The sequence below is a fragment of the Acomys russatus genome, chromosome 30 (assembly GCF_903995435.1).
Source record: "Acomys russatus chromosome 30, mAcoRus1.1, whole genome shotgun sequence".
NCBI lineage: Eukaryota > Metazoa > Chordata > Mammalia > Rodentia > Muridae > Acomys > Acomys russatus.
The window spans coordinates 6037134-6059170 of NC_067166.1; the positions used below are offsets into that span (position 1 = coordinate 6037134).

Genomic DNA, 22037 nt, shown 5'->3' on the forward strand with positions numbered 1-22037 from the left:
TAACCTTGCCTAGAACCTTGTTCCTGTTTGACCAATAAAAAGCCAACACACCTGGGCAGGACAAATGGGAGGCGTGGCTTAGGTTTGAGGGCTTTTGGGAGAGTGACTGGAAGAGCTCAGAGGAGAGACCAGAGGAGGAGACAGAAGGAAGGGTCAGTGCCATGGGGTAGGGGGAGGAAGACGCACATGGCCGCGGTGGATGGAGGATTTGGCCCAAATGATGATAATTAGCAAGTATTTGGGATTATGGGTGGGAGGTAGCTTGACAGGATTATTAGAAGCAGATGGCATGGGATTGGGACAGGGATCCCACACCTGGCCCCATATGGGATGTAGTTTAGGGGATTAATATCTGCCTTGTCCCAGGTTAACCAAAGCTATTTTAAAATATAACAGGTGTCTGTGTTTCATTGATTGCTAGTGAGTTACAAAATGCTGCTGTAATAATATTATAGAGTTAATTATAACTATTATTAGGCCCTACTTATAAATTCACCACAAAGCAGTGACCCTTTGAGGGACAGAGGGAAGATGAGACCAAAAGCATTTTTCCATTTAAAAAAAGTATATAAGATGCAACAGGCTTTGACCTTGCCTTTACCTTGTGATCATCCCCGCAACCCCTGCCCCCCCACTACCCCTCCCCCCCCCACCTCCTGGATGTGTTCTACCTGTTAATAGAAGGTATAATGTTTTCCTTTAAACAAAGAATGAACAGAAATGATTTGCCTGCCAGGTTTTGTTTGTTTTTTAACATATCCTTTAAGTAGAAACGATGTCATGTATGCCATTAGCCAGCGTCCATGTACTGTGGTGTTTTCAGCCCCCTCCCCATTTTTTTTTGTTTTTTTGTTTTTGTTTTTGTTTTTTTTTTGCCTAGACTTAATCCTTCATTGGGCATACAAGAAGCTGCTTCATGGTGACTCACCTGTCAGCAATACTGGCATCTGGTGCTGGATCCAGGTGAGTCTCTGTCTAGGGTAGGGATATGTTGAACACTTGGCAGCATCCCTGGCCTCTACCGACTAAACGCAAAAGTTACCCTCCCTCCTCTCTCAGCCATTGTCAAATGTCCCAGGAAGCACCCTGGCCTTCACACATCCCTGTTCGTAGCCCATCCTCTTGTTAACAGGAACTCAGAAATCACTGTTTGCTAAACAGTGCTGACCCCTTGCTTGGACTCACAGGTAGTAAAGCTGGTTGGGGTTGGTTTTGCCAGCCCCTCCATTTTGCATCTGGGTCAGATTCCGGCTTAAGTCTGCACGTGGGCATGCTGACCACTCAAGCAGTGTCCAAACACTAGTGAGGCTTTCCTTACCTGCCCCCTTCAAGGCAGAAGGCACATAAAGGGAGCCCTAGGATATATTTATTAAGACAGGGTCTCACTATGTAGTCTTGGCTGGCATTGAGCTCACAGAGATCAAAGCCTTGGGGACAATACAATCCATCTTTTTACAATGTCCTGTTGCAGACTCCAAGAAGATGCCTTAAACCTGCAGTCGCCTTGCATTCCAAGAACAACAGGCATCAGCCTCCAGCGGTAACTATCATCTCATGGAAACCACATAGTCCCCCTCAAGCAATAGGAAAGCCTTAGAATCCGCTTGCAGACGCGGTACTGAGATAAGGACCACACGTGCAGCCAGGCTGCTTCTTTATGCAGGCCTCTCGTTCCCTGCTTCAGTTCTTCCTCTGTTTAACCCTCGGAGACAGACTTGGGGGACGGCGCGAACCAGCCCCTTTGTCTGCCCTCCCCAGTCTGGCCATGCCTATGGAATCTTTCTCTGCCGCAGCGTCTGTCCACTCTGGTTCTGTTTCTGTTCTGTTTTGTTATCGCTGTTGCTCTACACGGCAGGCTGGCCTGAGCTTTGCCACGTAGCCTAGGCTGGCTTCAAAACTGCAGTGGTCCTCTCACCGCCTCTGCCTTCCAAGTGCTGGGACTGCAGGCATTTGCACCCAGCTCTGTTTACCTTTTTAGTTGGTGTACTGGGACAAATAGCTAAGCTTTCTCTATTAGGGACCCCTAGACTGGAGTCCTAAAACTGGTGATATCTTTATCGCTGTAACACCGGCTCCAGACTTAAAAACACCATTCAACATGAAAAAGTGACGGCTCTCATCTGAAAAAAAAAAAATAAAAAACAAAAAACAAAAAAAACATACCTTGGCGTCCCAGGGATTGCAATACCTAGAGAGCATTTTAATAAGCCCTATCACTGTCTGTTTATAGTCATTCTTTCATCCTCCTCTCCATCCACAGTGGACCAGTGACCTCAGGAGAGCTCATCAGTCACGCGGTCCCATCCTCACTGCTGGTGGTTGCTGGAAGGACAGAAAGGATGTGGTCTGCTTTAGGCAATAAGATATAAAAAGCAAATAAAACGAGGGGAAAGTCTCCTTGCGATAAAATAACCAGTACAAAATAAAAGTAGCTTCTTTAACAAGAAGCCACTGTACTGTGTGATTCTGCCTTGAATATGTTCACTCTGCCGGATGTGCTGGCAGCCACCTCATAATTACAAGGAGCTTGAGGATAGCAGAGCCTAGGGGACAAAAGAGCTTCCACCCTTGATGATAATGAGTCCCAGAGCCAGCTTTGGAATGCTAATCTCCAGAAGGTTCAGTAATTGACATAATTCAACACATTTCTACTGCCTAAACCAAAGACTAGGAGGCTGCATAAGGCTTGGGCCAAATTCATGAGCTAAGAATTTCTTTCTTTCTTTCTTTTTACATTTTCTTAAAACAAGCTTTGTTTTAAGAAACAAAAGAAAAACAAATGACAGAGACCATGTGTGGTCTACAAACCTAAAATTTTTACTATGCTACTCTTCACAGAAAAACGTAAATCATCTGTGCCTGCCTCGATCTAAATCACTTGTGGGTGCACTGCAATGTGCACCTCAAGGCATTCTTAATGTAAGTACTAAAAGCTTCATTTTACAGTTACAGACATCAATGTTGGCCAATGGTTTAAGTAGGCAATTCAAATACAAAATTGTCTTTATTTCAACTTATTGTAAAGGGGTGCCAAACCAAGGCATCAAAAATTTAAAATATTAAAAAAAAAAAAAAAGCTTTTAACATACATTTCTATCCCTCAGAGTTTCAGATAATATTTCTTGATTTTACAGATCGGAATAGACAACGATCCTTGATGAAATACAATGTATTTAATGACTATCCTCAAAGGAGGTCAGTTTGCCCTGCCCTGTGAACAAGGCATTTCCTGCATGAGGGAACCAAGAGTCCACAGAGGAGAAGGATGACACATAAACATCACACAAACAAACTCACTGATGTAGCAGATGACATCCGTGGAGACAGATCCGGCACTTCCTGTTGACTCACTCAGAGTGAACCTTCCAGGAAAAGGGCACAAGCCTTCCTCCTTTAACTCCAAGCCCCAGGTTAACGCCATGGCTTCCGGTAGGACCCTAGTGCTCTGTAGCACCCCAGTGCAGTTTCTTAAAAGAAGCGTATGTGTGGAGAATACCAGGCCCAGAAAAAGCACCACTGTGGAAAGCCCGGGAACGCAAGGGTGGCCTTCCTCCATCCGATGCACTTTCCTTCACCATTATAGCCCAGTGTGGATCTTAGCGCCCATACACAGCAAGCAAGCGGTCAACAAGAGCACGGAAATAAAGAGATGGGGGGAGGGGAAGAGAGGAAAGAGAAGAGAGAGGTGAAGGGGGAGAGGAGGGCGAAGGAAGGACGAGGGTGAGGTGGGGTGGGGGCTGGGGTTCCTCATTTATACCCAATACTGGTTGTGTTTCAGTGCTGGGTTGGTTTGTCGACAGAGCTTGGCCATGTCAGGGTCCAGGTTCAGCCACGCCTCCCAAGGAGCGCATTTCTCTGCAGGCTCCGCCCCCGGAGAGGCTGGCGGACCACGCAGTGGGGGCTGAAACAGGCTGGTAGCATGGCAGCCGTTGTTTCTAATAAGGGGTGTCACTGTGACCGTGGGGATGGCGCCACTCCTCTCTGCTCTACAGCACGGCGACGGGGATTCGAGGTTGGTCTTCGGCTGGATAAGAGGTTTGTCCTCCTTTTGCCTCAGCAGCCAAACACACAGGGCCACCACAGTTACCATCAGGAGGAAGAACACTGCAGCCAAGGGTATGACGACCATCAGAGGGTAGCCGCTCTCTCCGGGCTGCATGGCTCCCCCAGAAAGGGCTTTGGTGGCGGCATATGACCACATGTCCTTGGTGGGGAGGACACTGCCACCCACGTTCGGTTCTTTGCTACTGAGCTGTCCCCAGGAATCTGTCCAGTGCCATCTGCTCTGGGTCAGATTCCCTGGAGTTTCTGTCTGTGTTGTAATAGAAGCCGTAAGTTTTTTCTGAGAGAAAATGGAGGCCCCAGGGCTCTCTCCAGTGATGAACAAAGGCACATCTGATGTAAATGTTTGTGAAGGCAAGGGGTCTGGTGGCACTATGGTAAAGGCCAGATAACCTGGTGCTGGTTGCACATGGTCTGCACTGAGCAAGAAGGTGAATGAGTCATTTAGGGTACAGGTGCCTGTTAGATTAGCAAACGGCTCAAGCACCAGCCGCCCTTGGCTGATGTCCGTCTGGGTGAACCGAGTGACCTCTTCCACCACAGGGCTGTCAACTGCTCTTCGAACAAGTCGTCCGTGCATGGGAGGCCGTATCACTTCAAATGCGGGGTCACTATTAGTCCTCTCAGCAAGCTCGGTTGCATCTAGATCCTCTCTGTGCAGGCGGTGAGCAGCTCCGCTGGTGACTTTCAGGTTTGGTATAACCCACAACAGAGGCTGCACTCTGATGCCCAGTGTCTGTCCTGTCAAGTTGCTCTCTGTCGTAAACACTGAGAAGCACAGCTGATCTTCAGAGGCTGTGAGATTGGTCATGTGGTAAGAGAGCCTTCCAGAGTCCACATCCTCCTGCCCAAAGCTGGTGACCACCTGGTTTTCAATCAGCAAGTGGCCATTTTGGAGGGATTGTGTTATCCTATAGATGATCCGGAGGCTCCTACCATTGGTCACCGCCGAAAGGTGGACACTAGTGACAGGGACAGTTGTCTGGCCTTGCGGGAGAAGCAGGTCTGTGAGGTTCACAAGAGTGATGGAGATGGGGGTGACATCCAGGTGGAAGAGCTTGTAGAGAGGGCGGTGTTCACCGTCAGTCACACTAAAATAAAACACTCCAGAAGATGGGCCGCCATCTTGAATGAACCACACCTGAGCGTCATTGAGGTCGGCTTGTGTGAAGCGGTGAGCAGCGGTGTCTGGCTCAGAAGCCATTGCTAAGAAGCCATTGCTGGGCTGACGGATGATCACGTACTGGATTTCATTTGGAGGACTGTCCGGATCTTCTACGTTGAGGATTTCAGGCCCCACAACCGAGCGACTGCCCTGCAGGACCGTCCACCGGAGTCCTCTGGTCTTCAGTTCTGGAGGCTGGTCGTTCACAGGGGTGATGGTGATGTTGAACGCCTCTTCCAGAAAGCCAGCCTCTGGCTTATGGGCGGGCTTGCTCTTCGGGTTTGGCCAAACAGCAAAGGTAAAACTGTCAGCCAGTGACTCAGAGTCATCATGCAGATAGGTGACGCCAAATGCATTAACCGTGTGCTGGGAGAAGCTGGGTTTTCCTGTGGCAATGTTTCCTTCTCCGACCATGATGGTTCCATGGCGAGGGAGAGCTGTGACCTGGAACCAGACTTCGTGGGAGGAACGCTGCGGCCGGGGTAGCTGAAGTAGGAGGTTGGAAGCATCTAGCTTAGACTGGTCGATGAGGACTTTACCTCCCTCCTTGAGAGAGGCACCTGTGGAAACAGTTAAAGAACGAAGAGACATTTAATGGAGGCCATGACGTTTCTCTCTCAAGTACACCTCTCAGTGGATTATTCTAAACACACAGGTTGCTCAAGCACCTGAAGCAGCATACCAAAAATAAAATGTAAACATAAACACATCCTTATGGGAACCAATACATAGGTCCCTCAAAACACAAACACAAAAACAAAACAAAAACCCTGAAACTCAATCTATCATATAACCCAGCTGTACACTCTTGGGTGCATACTCAAAGAACTCTTGGCATTCCACAGAGTTAATGGCAGGTCTATATCTATTGCTGCCTTATTCACAGCAGACAGGAAGAAAGATCAGGCTAGACGCCCATCAACGGATCAACAGTAAAGAAAATGTGGTACATATAGACAGTGGAGTCGTACACTGCCATAAGGGGGAAAAAAAAAAAAAGGAGCGATGCCATGAATGCACGTGGAGACGATTTTCTTAGGCTAAATTCATGAAACTCAGGAAGATAAATGTTACACGTGTGTGTGTGTGTGTGTGTGTGTGTGTGTGTGTGTGTGTGTGATGTTAGAGGTCATGACAGTACAAAAGTGATCGCCTGAAGGGAGGTGGGATGTGGGGAGGACAGCACTGACCCTGTGTCAGGAAGGCAGAGGTGGGAAGTAAACTGAGGAAAGAAGTGCAATGGTTGGAGCACAGGAAAGGCGTGGGGAGGAAGTGGGGAGGAAGTGGGGAGGAAGTGGGGAGGAGACTGGTCCGGAAACACAACCAAACCACTAAGGCAACATTTCAGGCAAGCAAGCTTTAAGACCCACACATCCACTTATAAGATGCTAATTTACTAACTTACCCACGGCTGGTTTTCTCCTGCTATGGAGATAGGCACAGCTTTTAATAATTCTTTTTCATTCACCATTTTCATTTCTATCAAGAGCTTTCAGCCATGGGGGTCATAAGGCTCCCATTTGGAGGTTTAAAGAGAGTCTTTAAAGCTAAACTGCCATTCCTCACCATTAGGCTCATGACAGGAAACACACAAGGGTGTACAAAGGAATGACCACTGGCTATAACTGAGTCCATCTTATTGCAGACGACAATATTGTGCGTGGACACAAAGGCGGGGTGGGTGTTGGAGTTACTTTTATAAAACTGTGCTTGTTTCTTTTAGCTTATTTCTTAACCTGGCTACCACACAAATAATTGAGCCTCTTTTATAACACAAGGCTTCACAACACAATCTTCAGCAGTTTAAGTCTGTTCTTAACCCTCTATGTGATTTTGTCTTACTCCCAGCAAACATTCCAGCCAAACTTAAACTTCGTAGCTTTCCTCGGCTCCAGCTCCTTTCTCCTAGCCTTCCGGTCCTCTCCCCTGCTCATTGATTGGCTGTAAGCTGCTTTATTGACATAATCAGGGGGACAGTTGGGCAGCAGAGTTTATACAACATTTAGACAGTAAATTCTCAGAACAAAGTTTGCAACAAAACATGGGGTGGGGGTACTAGAAATTAGCATTTAAACCACACAATAACCTTATGCTTACAGGAGAAAACTCATTGCCACTTTTTTTTTCCTCTTCTACTATAGACAAAGCAGTGGCCATAGCTTGGTGGCAGTACCTGTATTCGCAAGCAGCCTAGTTTGTCGGCCTGACTCATTCATTTCATATGAAATGATAATCCGGAAATCCTCAGGGCCCAGTGCTGCCGGAGGGGAGGACGCTGTGAACGTGAAAGAGTCTTCTGAGGCCCACCCTGTCTTCTCAAGATCCACGTGCTGGTACAGTATCAGCCCTTCACTGACCTGGACGGAAGGATGAACAGTTAGGAGCCCCCTTCAGGGATAATACAAGGATTGACTCACATTCTGATTGGAGGAGACATGCTCTTTACAGGGCTTACTGTGTCTGTGCTCAAACTGCTTCATGTGTTTGTGTAAAAGGAAGAGAACATGAAAAATGTGGTGACTCCCTTTTCACATCTAGGAGAGTCTATTTCAAACCTGATCTAGTCATGAAAGAGAAACACAATGACCTGACATGGCCATCATCACCCTGAGATGGCCATCACCCTGAGGTGGCCATCATCACCTTGACATGGCCATCACCCTGACACAGACATCACCCTGACATGGCCATTACCCTGACACAGCCATCACCCTGACATGGCCATCACCCTGACACAGCCATTACCCTGACACAGCCATCACCCTGACATGGCCATCATCACCTTGACATAGCCATCACCCTGAGATGGCCATCACCCTAGGATAGGCATCACTCTTGCATGTTTTCATGGTGACCTGACATGGCCATCACCCTGAGATAGCCATCATCACCTTGACATGGCCATCACCATGACATGGCCATCACCCTGACATGGCCATCACCCTCGCATGTTTTTCACAGTGACCTGACAAGACCATCATCCTCACGTGTTTTTCTTATGGAAAGCGTAGACTAAGCCTCCTTATTTGACAGACAGCTTCAGCCATTACTGGCTCGTACAACGGACCTTGTTTTGTGTATCCATGCTGCCCACATTCTGCCCAACAGTCTATCTGTGATCAAACCCTAGACATTACACAAGCTCATCCATTAACACTTGAGGAAGTGTTCACACAGTGTGACGTTCAAAAGCACACCAGCATCAACAGCATACCTCAGGATTAAATACAACCACTTTACATTAGCAAATATGCACCATATTTCTCTATCAATCTGTTTAAAAAGAAAAAAAAAAGCTAAAATGAAGACAAAACAAGGCAGCAATGGGTGCTGACCCCCCAGTGAAGTGCCACTGGGGCCTGCATCTCACTGGATCCGCCTGACAGCAGGTGGCAGATACCCACCTACTTCCTCTGCTGTGCGAAAGGGCTGTAACACTTTGGGTATCAGCGGGGGCTTGTGGAGCTCCCGAGTCTCCACTGCCTTCTGATACCAGCACCCTCATTCTAAAGGAGCTAAACTGTAACACTCTCTGGAAAACTCATTTTCTACCTCCCCCAGTGAGACCAGGAACCTGGCCTAGCACCCAGGCCTTGGGCCGTACCCCAGCACTCTAAGCTGCCCCCATGCAAGAAACAGGACCTTGGGACCTTTTGTCTCAAGGTCCACCCATTCTTGTTCGGAAGCTAGCAGCACTGGGACCAGCTTGCCAGATACGGAATCCAGGCCACCCACCAGATGCCGAGCGACACTTTTTAAGGTAAATATTTTCCAGAACATGTTTGAAAAGCACATTTCCAGTTGCTTTATAAGTATCTGCCCATCATATATAATGTTTATTTATATAAACTGGTGTTTAATGAGCGAAGAATCTACTTTGAAACGGCTTTATAACATTTAATTGCCAAGTATATGCTTGTATCTTTATTTTACATAGAAATAAGGCAAACTGGGATGCTTCTTACGTATGTATGCATTTAACAACAACACAGAAAATGCCTCTTATTAGAGTTCTACAGATTGCAGGCACCCCACAAAAGCACTTTATATAATTCATTTAGTTTTGTTTTGCTTCAAGAAGCATTTAGAAGAACATTATGATAGGCAGATTTGGGCCCAGGGGTCCTGCTCAAACTATGGCACCAGCCAAGGACAATACAGGCGGTAAACTTCAAACCCCTACCCAGATCTAGCCAATGGACAGGACATTCTCCACAGTTGAGTGGAGAGTGGGGGCTGACTTTCACACATACTCTGGTGCCTCATATTTGACCACGTCCCCTGGATGGGGAGGCCTGGTGGCACTCAGAGGAAAGATAGCAGGCTACCAAGAAGAGACTTGATACCCTATGAGCATATACAGGAGGAGGAGGTCCCCCTCAGGCACAGTCATGGGGGAGGGGAGTAAGGGGAAAATGGGAGGGAGGGAGGAATGGGAGGATACAAGGGAGGGGATAACCATTGAGGTGTAATATGAATAAATTAATAAAATAAAAATTAAAAAAAAAGCCTTTTATTTGCATTTGACAGACTGGGCAAAAGAAAAAACTGAGGCCCTGAAAGTGGAGAAGCCTAGTTCATACCTAGCACTATACAACGCCAGAACCCATGCCGTTTCCACGACGTAAGGGCCGCATCCACGCTGTGGAACCCTGAGATTACAGGGAAATTCGTAAGATATGCTCTGCAACACCAGGGGCCCCGTCATGGGGAGCGCTTGCTAAAACATATAACCAGGGCGAACAAATGCCACTTCGTTGTCTGGCCTGGCAGGGGCAATCAGTATTAAGCAGAACTTGGGTTGATTTGCAGTGATTCTGAGGAATGTCTCTCCCACAGCCTGTGCTGACCATGCGATGTAAAGAAAGGCGGCCCTGGGGCCGGGGAGCCGGCGTGAGGATCTGAGCTCGGGCATCCACAAGAGAAGTCGGGAATGGTGCCATGCATTTGTAGCCCCCCGTGCTGGAGGGGCAGAGGCATGCAGATCTCAAACACTGGCCCCTTAGGCTAGCCAATCCGTGAGGCCAGGTTCAGTGAGAAACCCTGCCTCAGAGGATGAGATGGCGAACAGTAGAAGATGACAGTCAACATCCACCTCTGGCCTCCACACACGTATGCACGGGCGCATGCATATACAGTCAACATGTATGCACACACTCATACACCACGCATGACAGCAATGAGGGCGCATTCCAATTCTACACTGGTGTCTTTTTTCCTTTTTTAAATCATATAGAAACATGTAAGACTCTGGGAGGTCAAGTGTAGGATAGGAGAAAAAGGAAGTTGTTTTTGTTTTTCCCCCATTCGATCAATTCCTGACTGGAGGCCCCAAGGAGACCAGCTAACACTGTTCATAAACATGGAGGCAGAGAGCTGAGGGTCACGATTAGTGTCATCCACATGAAGGAGACTTGATGGAGTCAACCACTGCACGGAGCTTGACTCCCCTGACTCCCTAAAGATACAATGCCTTCCCTGCCTCCCCCAGCTTGCCTGACTACCAGCATTCCTTTTCCTGTGGCCACAATACTCCAACCTCCTCCTCTGTGGTCAGTGAGCTTTTCCTCATCTGTCTATGTAAGTCTCCTTCTGCCTCCTTCTTGAAAAGACACATGTGACTGCACGTGAGGCCCACCTAGATAAGCCACGCCACTCTCCCAACCCTATGGCTGTTAACTGCATCTGCAAAGTTGGCCACAGAAGGGAGCATTACTCACAAGTGCCAGAGACGAGGACCTGCTATTTTCAGAGGCTCCTACACTAAATCAAGAAGGCCAGTGCTACCTTCTGCTCTTTCCTAGTTATAACCCTTTGTGTGGCCTCATTGGATCATTTTTTTGTTTTAAGATCTACATACTTGGAGTGGCATAAGTTCCTGAATGGCTGGGTTGGTCTCTGCAGCAACTTACTAGAAGGAAAGTCTCCTCAAGGACTCTGGAAGTATAGCTATTGCTTTCTCTCACATAGATGATTAAATCTTCGTTTTATATGTAAGAGTCTCTAGGGAGCTCTCTATAATAATTATTTGGGTGTGGTATTCTCTTCCCAGTCTCTACCTAGAGATGTCCAAGCGTTATCACTTAGGAATGTCTTTTCTGACCATGGCTACTAAGGAGAGTCGACCTCGCTTTAGGCAGCCCGTCCCCTGGAGATTCTGTAGCCATAGATGCCCTGTGCGGCCCGCATCTCTCATCTGTTGTGGGAATCTTGCCCGGCTTGTGCCCAGCTGCCCTCTATAGCCGTGATGGCGGTCCTGCTGGTGGAAAGGGATTTAGGTCCAGCGGGATGGAGCCCAGGCTCTGGAAGCCATAGCTGTGAGAGAAGACACCTTGAAGGCTCTTAGTCACTCTTCTAGTTTGGTTTCTGTTGTTGTGATAAAATGCTGACCAAGAGTAACACGGGAAACAAAGATTTTGTGTGGTTTTTAACGTCCACGTCGCAAAGAGATTGTCTGGCTTACACCTTCCACATCACAGGCTGTCATAAGGGGAGCCAGAGTTCAAGTCAGGAACTTACTGGCTTGCCTCCTAAGGTTTGATCAGCCCAGGGGTGACACCACCCACAGTGGGCTGGGTCATCCACTCTACATCAGCCATCAATCAGGAAAATGCCTAACAAGCATGCCTACAGCCCAATGTTATGGAGGCATTTTCTCAACTGAGCTCCCCTCTTCTTAGGTGTTAGTTTGTGTCAAGTTGACAAAAACAAACCAGCAAAGCCACCGTGTCCGTGGTTTTGTATTACAGCGGACATGGGAACTGTGTAGAAGGAGAAGGAATAAGCCACTCGCATTAACATGGGAATGAGTGCCGTCCGCCTTTGCATAGAAAGAGCCATCCATTCTAACAGGACAGAGTGTTGTTGACTACTCAAAGCCAGTCGGGCCAAGATCTGTCAGTCAATTTTAAGTCTGAGCGATGAATTGGTGGCCCAGTGACAATACGATAATTACCACACGTGGAAACCGCTCTCCACATAACTCTATGAAGTGTAATGCCAAACAAAATTGCTGAAAGGAAAATGCTGGTGGGAAATGACCATGCGTGACAAGGGTGACGGGTTGCCACTGGAGCAGTGAGCACAAGGAGGCAGAGGATGGGTGAGGCGGGAGCATGGATGGTAGGAAGGCTGGGCCCTCCCTCCTCAGCGGATTGAAAGACAAAAGCCTAATGAGACATTAAGCTGATTTTACTCTCTATTATATTATAATAAATTAATTTACAACCTTTGGGAAATGTGTCTATAATTCTCTAAAATGCATATATTACGAAAGCAATAAGTTTGGGAGAAGGCGTAATTGGACAACATTAATAACCCAGAATGGCTTTGTAATTTTCTAAATGTGGTCCTAGAAGACCATTATCTGCGCAGAGACCAAGACAGACGGCATCCAGCTCGCAACAGTACAAGAGCTGAGATGCAATTACTGCCTTTGTGGAAAAGAAAAGAGGCCAGCTGTCATAAACCTCAGAGCCAGCACACTCTGCTGTTTTAATGACTCTAAATTATCTCAACAAGCACTGGAATGCAGCTCACTCAATTAGCTGTGAGCTCAACTTGGAAGCCATCAGCTGTTTTGTGGGATCTGAGGCGTACTTCACTCATGGGTTCTTGGGAAGGGACAATAACGTCTCAAGGGTGAGGAGAGCTCCCATGCGCGTCAGTGTGACGGATGTCCTCTCTGTGGATCTCCACCTTCTCATTCTACAGGACACGAGATGTTCAGCAAAAGCTCAACCCACTTAGGATGTGATGCTGCAAAACACGCAGGCCCACGGCATGCTTCTCTTGTTGGCTGATAGGACATGGACTGAAAAATAGTGAACTTACTCTAGGCTAAGAAAATAATGTTGGGCAATGGCCACAAATATTTCCTTGCAGTTATTTTGCCAGAGTATATTAAGCATAATGCATAATGAGCTATTTCCCCTGATAAGCACTGATTAAAAACGGCATTTCTGTTTATATCACAAGAAAGAAAAGTCTATGTTTTATATGCAAATAATGCAGTACTTTTAATCTTTACCCCATACCCCTGAAAGGTAGAGAGCCAAGAACAAATTAATCCCCTCAGTTAAAGGGTAAAAGAGCACCCAGCCATCAACTGCCTACAACGAACCTATTGAATGCTTGGCAGGTCACTTGGCTACAACTGACTCTTGAGTAGAAAAAGCTGGTCTAGGAAGTCTACTTGTAATTAGCCATTCGGGAAGTTACACGGGGCTAACTAGTGCAGAACACTTCATATGACAGAAATCACTTCCTGAGTGCTATCTTTTTTCATTTTCCTCCCCAGCACATTGAAGAAGCCTGATGAAGGCACACACGTGCTAATCTGGATCTTCACAGAGGATTTCAGAGAAAAGCATCTCACTCTGTTAAACCTCAAGCAAGGGCTGCTGCACCGGCTGAGCAAACCCCAGTCCGAGAGAAATGCCTTCTGTCCTCTCCTCCACCAGCTCTGCCCATCACCACCTTACTTCCCAGATGTTCTAAAGTGGCTAGATGGTACATCTGAGCTATCATAGGATGACTGGGGACTCAACAGGGTACTGTTTCATAGAGGCTGTGCCAAACTTCAGGCTGTGCCAAACAAGCCTGCCATCCATTTGCAAGTGGAAAAGGAGGCAGTGTGTGAGGAAGGGGCAAAGAAGAAAGGTGACTTTCTTCCCTTTCTCAAGTCATAAGTAAAAAATGTTGATTTCTGAGCATAAGCTAACCAGGGTTGGAATGCTTTCAGTGTTGTTTGAAGCATGCATGTGGAATAGTGTGTGTGTGGGGGGGGGAGCACATACACATAAATGTGTACATGCTTTTACCCCATGCTTGTGTATGTGAAGGTCACAGTAGCATGTCCCACGTCCTCTCTCACTTTCCACATTATTGTCTTTTTCAGACGGGTCTCTCACTGAAGCAAAGCTTGCCATTTGGGCTAGGCTTACCAACAATGCACTCCCAGGAGCCACTGTCCCCACCCTCTCAATGCTGGGGTTACAGGGACATGCAGATCTACCTAGCCTTTTATGTGGCTGCTAGGGGTGTGAACTCAGGCCCTCACGCTCGCTCACACAGCAAGTACTCCTACGGCTTGACCCATCCCCACTATTCCTGGAATCCACCCAGATTAATGAGCATTTGCTGTCTTAATGGGTGACGTTCCTTTCCGTTTTGATAGATGTTTAACATTTTGCTGTTTAGTCATCTTGCTTTTATAAAAGCATGCGTTATAGTTTGGATCTGACGTGTCCCCTAAAGCCACACGTGTTAAGGTTTTGTTCCCTGGTGCTGGTGCCATTGGGATACGTGGAATGCTGAAGAGGTAGAGAGAGCACTGAGGGTAAGTTAGGTGACTGGGGATGCGCCTTTGAAGGGGATATTGCAACCTTTGCCTCTGTAGCCCTTCCCGACCTTCAGGAGGGGAGCATTTCTCTACCTTGTGTTTCCTGCCAGGACCCTCTGCCTCTCACACCTCAAAGCAAGCGACAGCTGAAAAGGGCCGAAGTTTCAGAAACTATGAGCCAAAATAATATACCTGCTCTCCTCTACATCCATTCTTCTCAGATATATTGTCCCAGTACCAGAAAGCCCTTGAACATTGTGTGTGTGTGTATTGTGTGTTTCATAAAATAAGACACACTGAAACTTCAAAGTAAACTATGACCCTGGAAAGAGCCAGGATTCGTATTTTGGGTTTTATTCTCCCACATTTTTCTTTGTATTCTTCCTCCTTCACAAACCACATTATTGACTTTCATTATGACGGTTGAGGTGGAAAGACATTCAACCCCGTAAAACTCTGAGACTTGTCAGCACTAGCCCTTGGCTGCCCTTTTCCTTCCAGCACACCCCTCTTGCTCTGGCCCAGGATGGAAAACTGGTCCGTGGATGAGCCTTCTTGTGCTTTTCTTATTCTCTCATCATCCCCGAGGGAAGTGTATTTGAGAACACCAGGAACTCTCTAAAGGAAACAATAAGTGGGTCATAAGGTGAAGCAAGTGTCACTCTCCTCTGATGACCTCATTGCATTCGCTAAATGAGTGTTAGCACATTAGGACAAACATCGGCCAATTCCAGTGTAGCAGAAAATTGCCTTCCCCTGGGAAACCTCTTTTAAATATGAGGAATAGAAAGGGACTTTTCACTTTTTTTTTTTTTTTTGAGGACAAAAAAATACTAAGCAGAAGCCTTAGCTACCATCTAATGAGTGTTTGTGACCCTCAGGATGTCCGGTCACCTCACCGCCCATCTTGAATACCAGCTGGATTTTCTCAGTCATCCTGACGCCAGTTTGCAGCTCTCCTCATTGAAATTCTTCAGTGTGGGCCACTGAGAGAGAGAGTTACCTTAAGCAATTGCTCTGTGGTGATCACCTCCCCTATAGGGGGCAGCTAATGAAGACTGTGTGGCTGACCCCACCGATCCACACACCCACCTAGACCATGCAGGCAGGTCACATGACTACATCTAAGTTACCATGTGGCCTTCTGGAACAAGCTCCTGGCTGCTTCAAACTCATCTGCCCAAACTCCCCTTGGAAAAGTTGATTGGAAACACTGGATCCAACAGAAGCTTGGCTTGACTCTGTCTTCCTTCACTTGCTTCCTGACTTTCTATGCATATGGTCTTTGAGTGCGCCAGGTACCCCTAAGATGTGTAAGTAACATGATATTTCTAGTTTGTGTCTCTCCTGATCACTGGAAGAATGTTTTCCGTCTCAACGAGCCTCAGTTGAGTGCAGGAAACAATGTTCCGCATTTTACACCCATTACTGTCTTATCTGCATTTAACCACTTAGGAGAAAGCCATGGCTATGTTGACAGGATCCTGACCCTAGAATCCAGAGCCCTGGGCTCAAGTCCTGGCTCTGAGTCTGCAGGTGGAGAACAAGAAGATGACAGATGGCCACAGATGGCCACGGACAGTGCAGGTGGAGAGGAACAAGACCACAGACGGCCATGGACAGTGCAGGTGGAGAGGAACAAGACCACAGATGGCCACGGACTGTACTCCACACGTGGTGTATGTGGGTAGGTTCCAATGGTTATTGCTATGACGCTTCCACTTTACATCTTTCCCATCAACAGCTATGTGATTTGCCAAGTCACAGAGGTGACCTACATCTCCTGGTTTTGTGCCAAGAAGCTTCTGCACACTCACAAGTAGTCACTAGTAGGTCTCTGATACCTAAATTATACACTGCTCTCTATATACCACACAACAAAGGCACCAGAAGGCTGTTGTGTGGAAATTCTATGAACTATGCATACATCTGAGATGATGTTTTAGGATTACGTCAGGTGTACAAAGCCAGACACACAGGCTCTGTACACAGCCTTACAGATGATAAAAAATAATTTCTTCTTTGTCCTTTCAGTCTAAGTATTCAACCAGACCTCTGGGATGGCGGGTGCATGGTCAGCGGAAGAGAGGACCATGGGAAGGAAGAGCCAAAGACTGCGTCCCTCTGACCTGCAGAGTGAGACAGGGCGTTTCCAGACTGTAGCCTGCCCGCGTTTGCACAGGGAGCAGCAGTCTCAGATGCCCCTGGGCAGCACTGAGCCACCATACAACACTTCTCATACCTGCCAGTGCTGACATGTCATTCCTATCTGTTCACAGAGGTGGAAGAAATCAGGAGGGACGGGAAAAACATTAACACCTGAAAGTAGATGGATTTGACTCAACTAAGACTTTGCTTGCCGGGGGGACCTTACATTATTAGGCTTGGTGTGTTAATTTCCTATTTACAAACGTGTTCTATTTTTAAAGTGGTTTGTTTTCATTAAAAAAGCAAAAAGTACCCCTGCTTCTGGTATCACACTCAGTCTGCCGTGTGCATGTTAGTGCACTGTGGTGATTAGAACGTTGTTCCAAATATTCAGCGCCTCCTCCGGGTATCATATTGTATTTATCCTCCACGCCGGCGACAGGCTACCTCATGCGGCCTTCTTGGGCCAGTGAAATGTGAACACAAATGACATTCTAGAGCACAGCAAAGCAGCCCCTGCGCCACCATTGCCATCAGCACAGTGACCAGAGAGAGGCGGCCCCATTAGCTGGATCCCGAAGACAGAAGACACGAGAAAACAGACCGCGGCCAGCCCCCGCCTGGTCATACAGTGCAAGTGGGAAGGGCATTATGGTTGTTATCAGAAGCCACTGGGACTTGGAGGTGTCTTGTCATTGCAGCAGAAACTACTTAATTCTAGCTACTACACTCACGAACACTTTTTTATCTTATTGATCTTAATCTAAAATACCACATATTCGTAATCAAGAGCTGTGAGAAATAATACTTTAAAATGCCCGCAATCTTTAAGAACTGGGGCTACTTTTATAGGAGTCTTATCTCTCTTGTTAGCATTCAAAAGGCAAACGGACCCCAGGCGTGTTTTAATGCTTCTGGGCACATCTTGATTCCCCATACACAATGGAGCTTTTATCCTAAGTTTTGTGTTCTGGAAAAAAATCTGCGAGCCACAGGCATTACACTTCTCCTTTCCAGTGTCACACTCGGAGCGCGTGCTGGCCTCCTCATCCACTCCCTCACGCGCACACAGACACAGACAAATGAAAAGCAAAAACCACACCCACGCTGTCACATCACACAGGAAGAGCTCAAAGCTTAAGAACTCTCCATTTCCTCTAACTTTGATTTTGAGACTTAAGAAAGTTCTTCAGTTACACAAAGATATATAGCCAAATAAACCGCCAGGCCCAGTGTTTCAGGACAAAAAGAGAACAGCAAATGACAAACCAAAGGAATGCTTAGATTAAAGACTTATATTTGGGAACGTCACTTTTGGAAAATGAAATAACACATAAGCAAACACGTCTGGTCCACCCAATTCCTGGCTGGGAGGCAAAAAAAAATTTTTGAGTGCTTTGGAAACCATGGATCTTGGACTAGGGTACCAGTGAGTTAGAAACACCCAGGGTACAAGTTCCACACACACACAAGAATACAATGTCATAGTGAATATAAATATACACACACTTTGGACTTCCTCTTAAAGGGTCCTACTTTAAAAAAAAAAAAGTTTACTTATTTTTAATGTGTGTGTTTGTGTGTGTCTGCATGTGTGTGTGTGTGTGTGTGTGCAGTGCATGCGTGTGTGCATGTGAGTGTAAGTACATGGCAGAGTCTCTTGGAGACGGAGCTACTGAATGTTGTGAGCCACTCGACATGGTGGGAATTGAACTTGGGTCTTCTGTGAAAGCAGTGCTTGTTCTCAGCTGCCCAGCCACCTCTCCAGCTCCAAGTACTTAAAAAACAAAAACAAAAACAAAACAACCAAACAAAAAACCCAACCAAACAAAAAAAACCTGGTTACTTTCAGAATTTAAATTAGCATAGTGTTTTCAGACACCTGTCTTTAGGTTGTGTTCCCTACAAAGAATCCCATTTTAAATGAAATGCGGAGTTGCCTGGGCCTCGTCTTATTGGTTTAGCAGGATGAGGATAAAAGGAGGTGCCTTCCCCACTCAGACGTGGGGGCCCGGCCCAGTTCAGTGGCACAACACAGATGTCAGAGACTCACCAGATGTTGGGTAAAAACGGAAACGTCCTCCGTGTGGTTGTCAGGGTTCATCTTCAGCAGCCTCCCCAGTCGAGGGGAACTGACAACTGTAAATGTTACAGTTCTGTTTCCTGCCTTGTCATCATTGGTCACAGCTCTCAGGTCATGAGATGAAAGTGGCTTTGTGGAACCTAAAGTTAAAATATGCACATAACTACAAAAGACACAAAGGCGGCCAGCTCCTCGGGCTTTGTAGACCTCTGAGAACTGCCAGGAGAGTGTGCGGATTTGAGTGTGGACAGGGTGCTAGCTGCAACAGGGGCCTAGCGATGCCTGGAATGTCTTCTCGAGGACGTGATTTGCACCTGAGCCACAATAAAAGTGAGCTCCTCAGGGCTGCTTCTCCATATCTGCTTGACTCCCTAGAGAAAAGAGTCCATGCCAAATAAGACCTCTGTGGCTCAGCCCTGTGTGTAAAGAAAACTCCGATTGTGCCGTGCTAGGAACACAAGAGACCACTTCCTAGGAGGGTGGGTGTTGGCTCCTAAACAAATACGAGGCATCCCCTAGGCCTGTATCACAGGCCACGCAGAGGCCAGGCATCCCCTAGGCCTGTATCACAGGCCACGCAGAGGCCAGGCATCCCCTAGGCCTGTATCACAGGCCACGCAGAGGCCAGGCATCCCCTAGGCCTGTATCACAGGCCACGCAGAGGCCAGGCATCCCCTAGGCCTGTATCACAGGCCACGCAGAGGCCAGGCATCCCCTAGGCCTGTATCACAGGCCACGCAGAGGCCAGGCATCCCCTAGGCCTGTATCACAGGCCACGCAGAGGCCAGGCATCCCCTAGGCCTGTATCACAGGCCACGCAGAGGCCAGGCATCCCCTAGGCCTGTATCACAGGCCACGCAGAGGCCAGGCATCCCCTAGGCCTGTATCACAGGCCACGCAGAGGCCAGGCATCCCCTAGGCCTGTATCACAGGCCACACAGAGGCCAGGGTTTGGGATGTTGAAGCATTCTGAACCTCGTCTCCGTCTCCTTCCTTTCAGTTCCAACTGGGGGTAGGGGGTGGGGAGGTTGCTACTGATACCATTTCCTCTTTATCGTGACCAGAGGCACAACTCAGGAGAATGATCCTTTGTCGATGAACCTATGGGAGCTTGTTTCTGTAGCATTACAGAAAACCTTTCTGGGTTCCTTCCTCCAACATGCAAAACCAACATTCCTTGAAAAAGAGCCAAGCACAATTTGGATAAACAAACAAACAAACAAACAAACAAACAAACTACAGCCCAATCCCACATGGCACCACTAAAGTGAAACAAATAAAATCTATGGTAGAATTCAATGTGAAAAACTGCTATAAAACATTTTCTTAGAGAATAAATCACAGAGAAGGAAACAGAACACATGTCAATTAAATATATATGACTACCTTCTGTGTGTGCGCATATGCATATACACACATACACTCATGTTATGCATACATGTATGCAATAAAATTAGACACACTTAAACATTAAAATAAAATACAATACAAATATACTTTAAATAGATTACTTAGTTCACACACACACACACACACACACACACACACACACAAAATTTCATGTAGAATTACAGTCCTTAGAGTAACTGTGTTAAAAAACTGACATTCAAGTTTGGCAAACTCTAGAAGCTACAGGTAGCCCCAAGGCATTCACGTACTATGTATTTCAACAATTACTTGGCTTGCCGTGCAAATGTTATAAGTATGAAGCCAGGGCTGAGTGTATGAGGGAGCCAGTGCAGAAACTTCCAAAGTCTAATGAGCCTTGAGGAAGCTCAAATGCTACGAACCAAATGTGAATTAAAGTTCTTAAAGGTTTAATTTTGTCGTGTTGTTGTTGACAACTTGTGCCAGGCTGCAGGACTCCCCCAATCATGGAGAATGAAACAGGTAACAGTGACATTACTAAACAATTGTTATGGCTATGAACTTGCTATGGTTTTGTTGTTTGTTTGTTTGTTTGTGCATGCCCACATATATAAGTAATGCTTAGGAGACAAAATAAACACCTTCCCTGATGTCCTAGCTCAGGGAACCAACACTGTATAATGAAGCCACCCTGGAACGCTGGCCTGCACATGGAGCCAGGCTACTTCATACGGGCGCTACACTTGGGACCAGAACTGCTTACGCTGCCTGTAGGGCTTAGGACTCCTGCTAGCTGTGCAACAATGGAACTTCCCAAGTCTCCATATATTTCACCTGCCAATGCCAACAGAGTCTCTCTGTGTGGCCTTGGCTGTCCTGGAACTTGCTGTGTAGACCAGGCTGGCCTCAAACTCAGTGATCCACCTGCCTCTGCCTCAAGTGCTGGGATTAAAGGCAGCCACCACCACTGCCTAGCCAAAAGTTGTGTTTCCATACATTATTTCATTTTAAGTTTTAAGATAAAAACATGATGTGGTAAATAAAAATGCTATAAATATGGAGCTGGAGAGATGGCTTAGAGGTTAAGAGCGTTGGCTGTTCTTCCAAAGGTCCTGAGTTCAATTCCCAGCAACCACATGGTGGCTCATAATCATCTATCTGGTGCCCTCTTCTGGCCTGCTAGCTCATATGCAGGCTGAATACTGTATAAATAATAAATAAACATATTTTCAAAAAAAAGCTATAAGTATATGAACATAGAGTCCCAGTGTCTGAGTGTCCAGCTTGTAATAGGAGTTGATTTTCTACTCCTAAAACAGCTCTAAAGCAAACTATGCTTCTACAAAAACCACAGGCCCTCCTGGTATTCTAGAATACAGAAGAAGTTCTGAACACACGGATCTGCAGTTGCTGACACTGAAGGGACATCTTAGAGCACACTTCTGAGGCAGGATGCAGTGTGCCTCCTTGCGCTTACAGTGCATGGCGCAACACGGCAAAGGCGGCGACTTCCAAGGAAGACACAGAGTGACACGCATGATCATCGTACAACTTCACAGGCAGCAGCTGGGGCAGAGCCTTCCAGTAACTGCTGAAGAAGCCATGCTGAGCAAGGTGCAGGTGGGTCCCTGCATGGGGGACGAGGTGACAAAAGCCACAGGAATCATGCTCTTGCTAGGCACTTTAATATATGACTGGTACCCCCTGCTACTTGAGAAAGCTAACACAGGCCAACAGTGAGAACAGCGGGACCAGGTGACCCCCTGTGGTCCACCTGACATCTAGGACTTCTGATCCCACAGCTGGGAGGCTTCATCAAACACCACTCGAGAGAAATGGATTTGAAGATCCATCCTCCTTCTTCCTGG

The 22037-nt window shown here is 47.0% G+C and overlaps 1 protein-coding gene across 1 annotated transcript in view; it reads right to left on the reverse strand.

Annotated features, from left to right (window-relative positions):
• Nucleotides 1-3668: 3668 nt before the first annotated feature.
• The window catches only part of LOC127212305 (chondroitin sulfate proteoglycan 4-like), a 55846-nt gene continuing 37477 nt past the window's right edge, over nt 3669-22037 (reverse strand). The window contains exons 8-10 of the mRNA XM_051172382.1: nt 18772-18941; nt 7401-7584; nt 3669-5787 (exon numbers count right to left, since the gene is read on the reverse strand). Coding sequence (XP_051028339.1) covers nt 3752-5787; nt 7401-7584; nt 18772-18941 — 2390 coding nt within the window. The 3' untranslated portion in view covers nt 3669-3751. The remainder of the gene's footprint in view (nt 5788-7400; nt 7585-18771; nt 18942-22037) is intronic.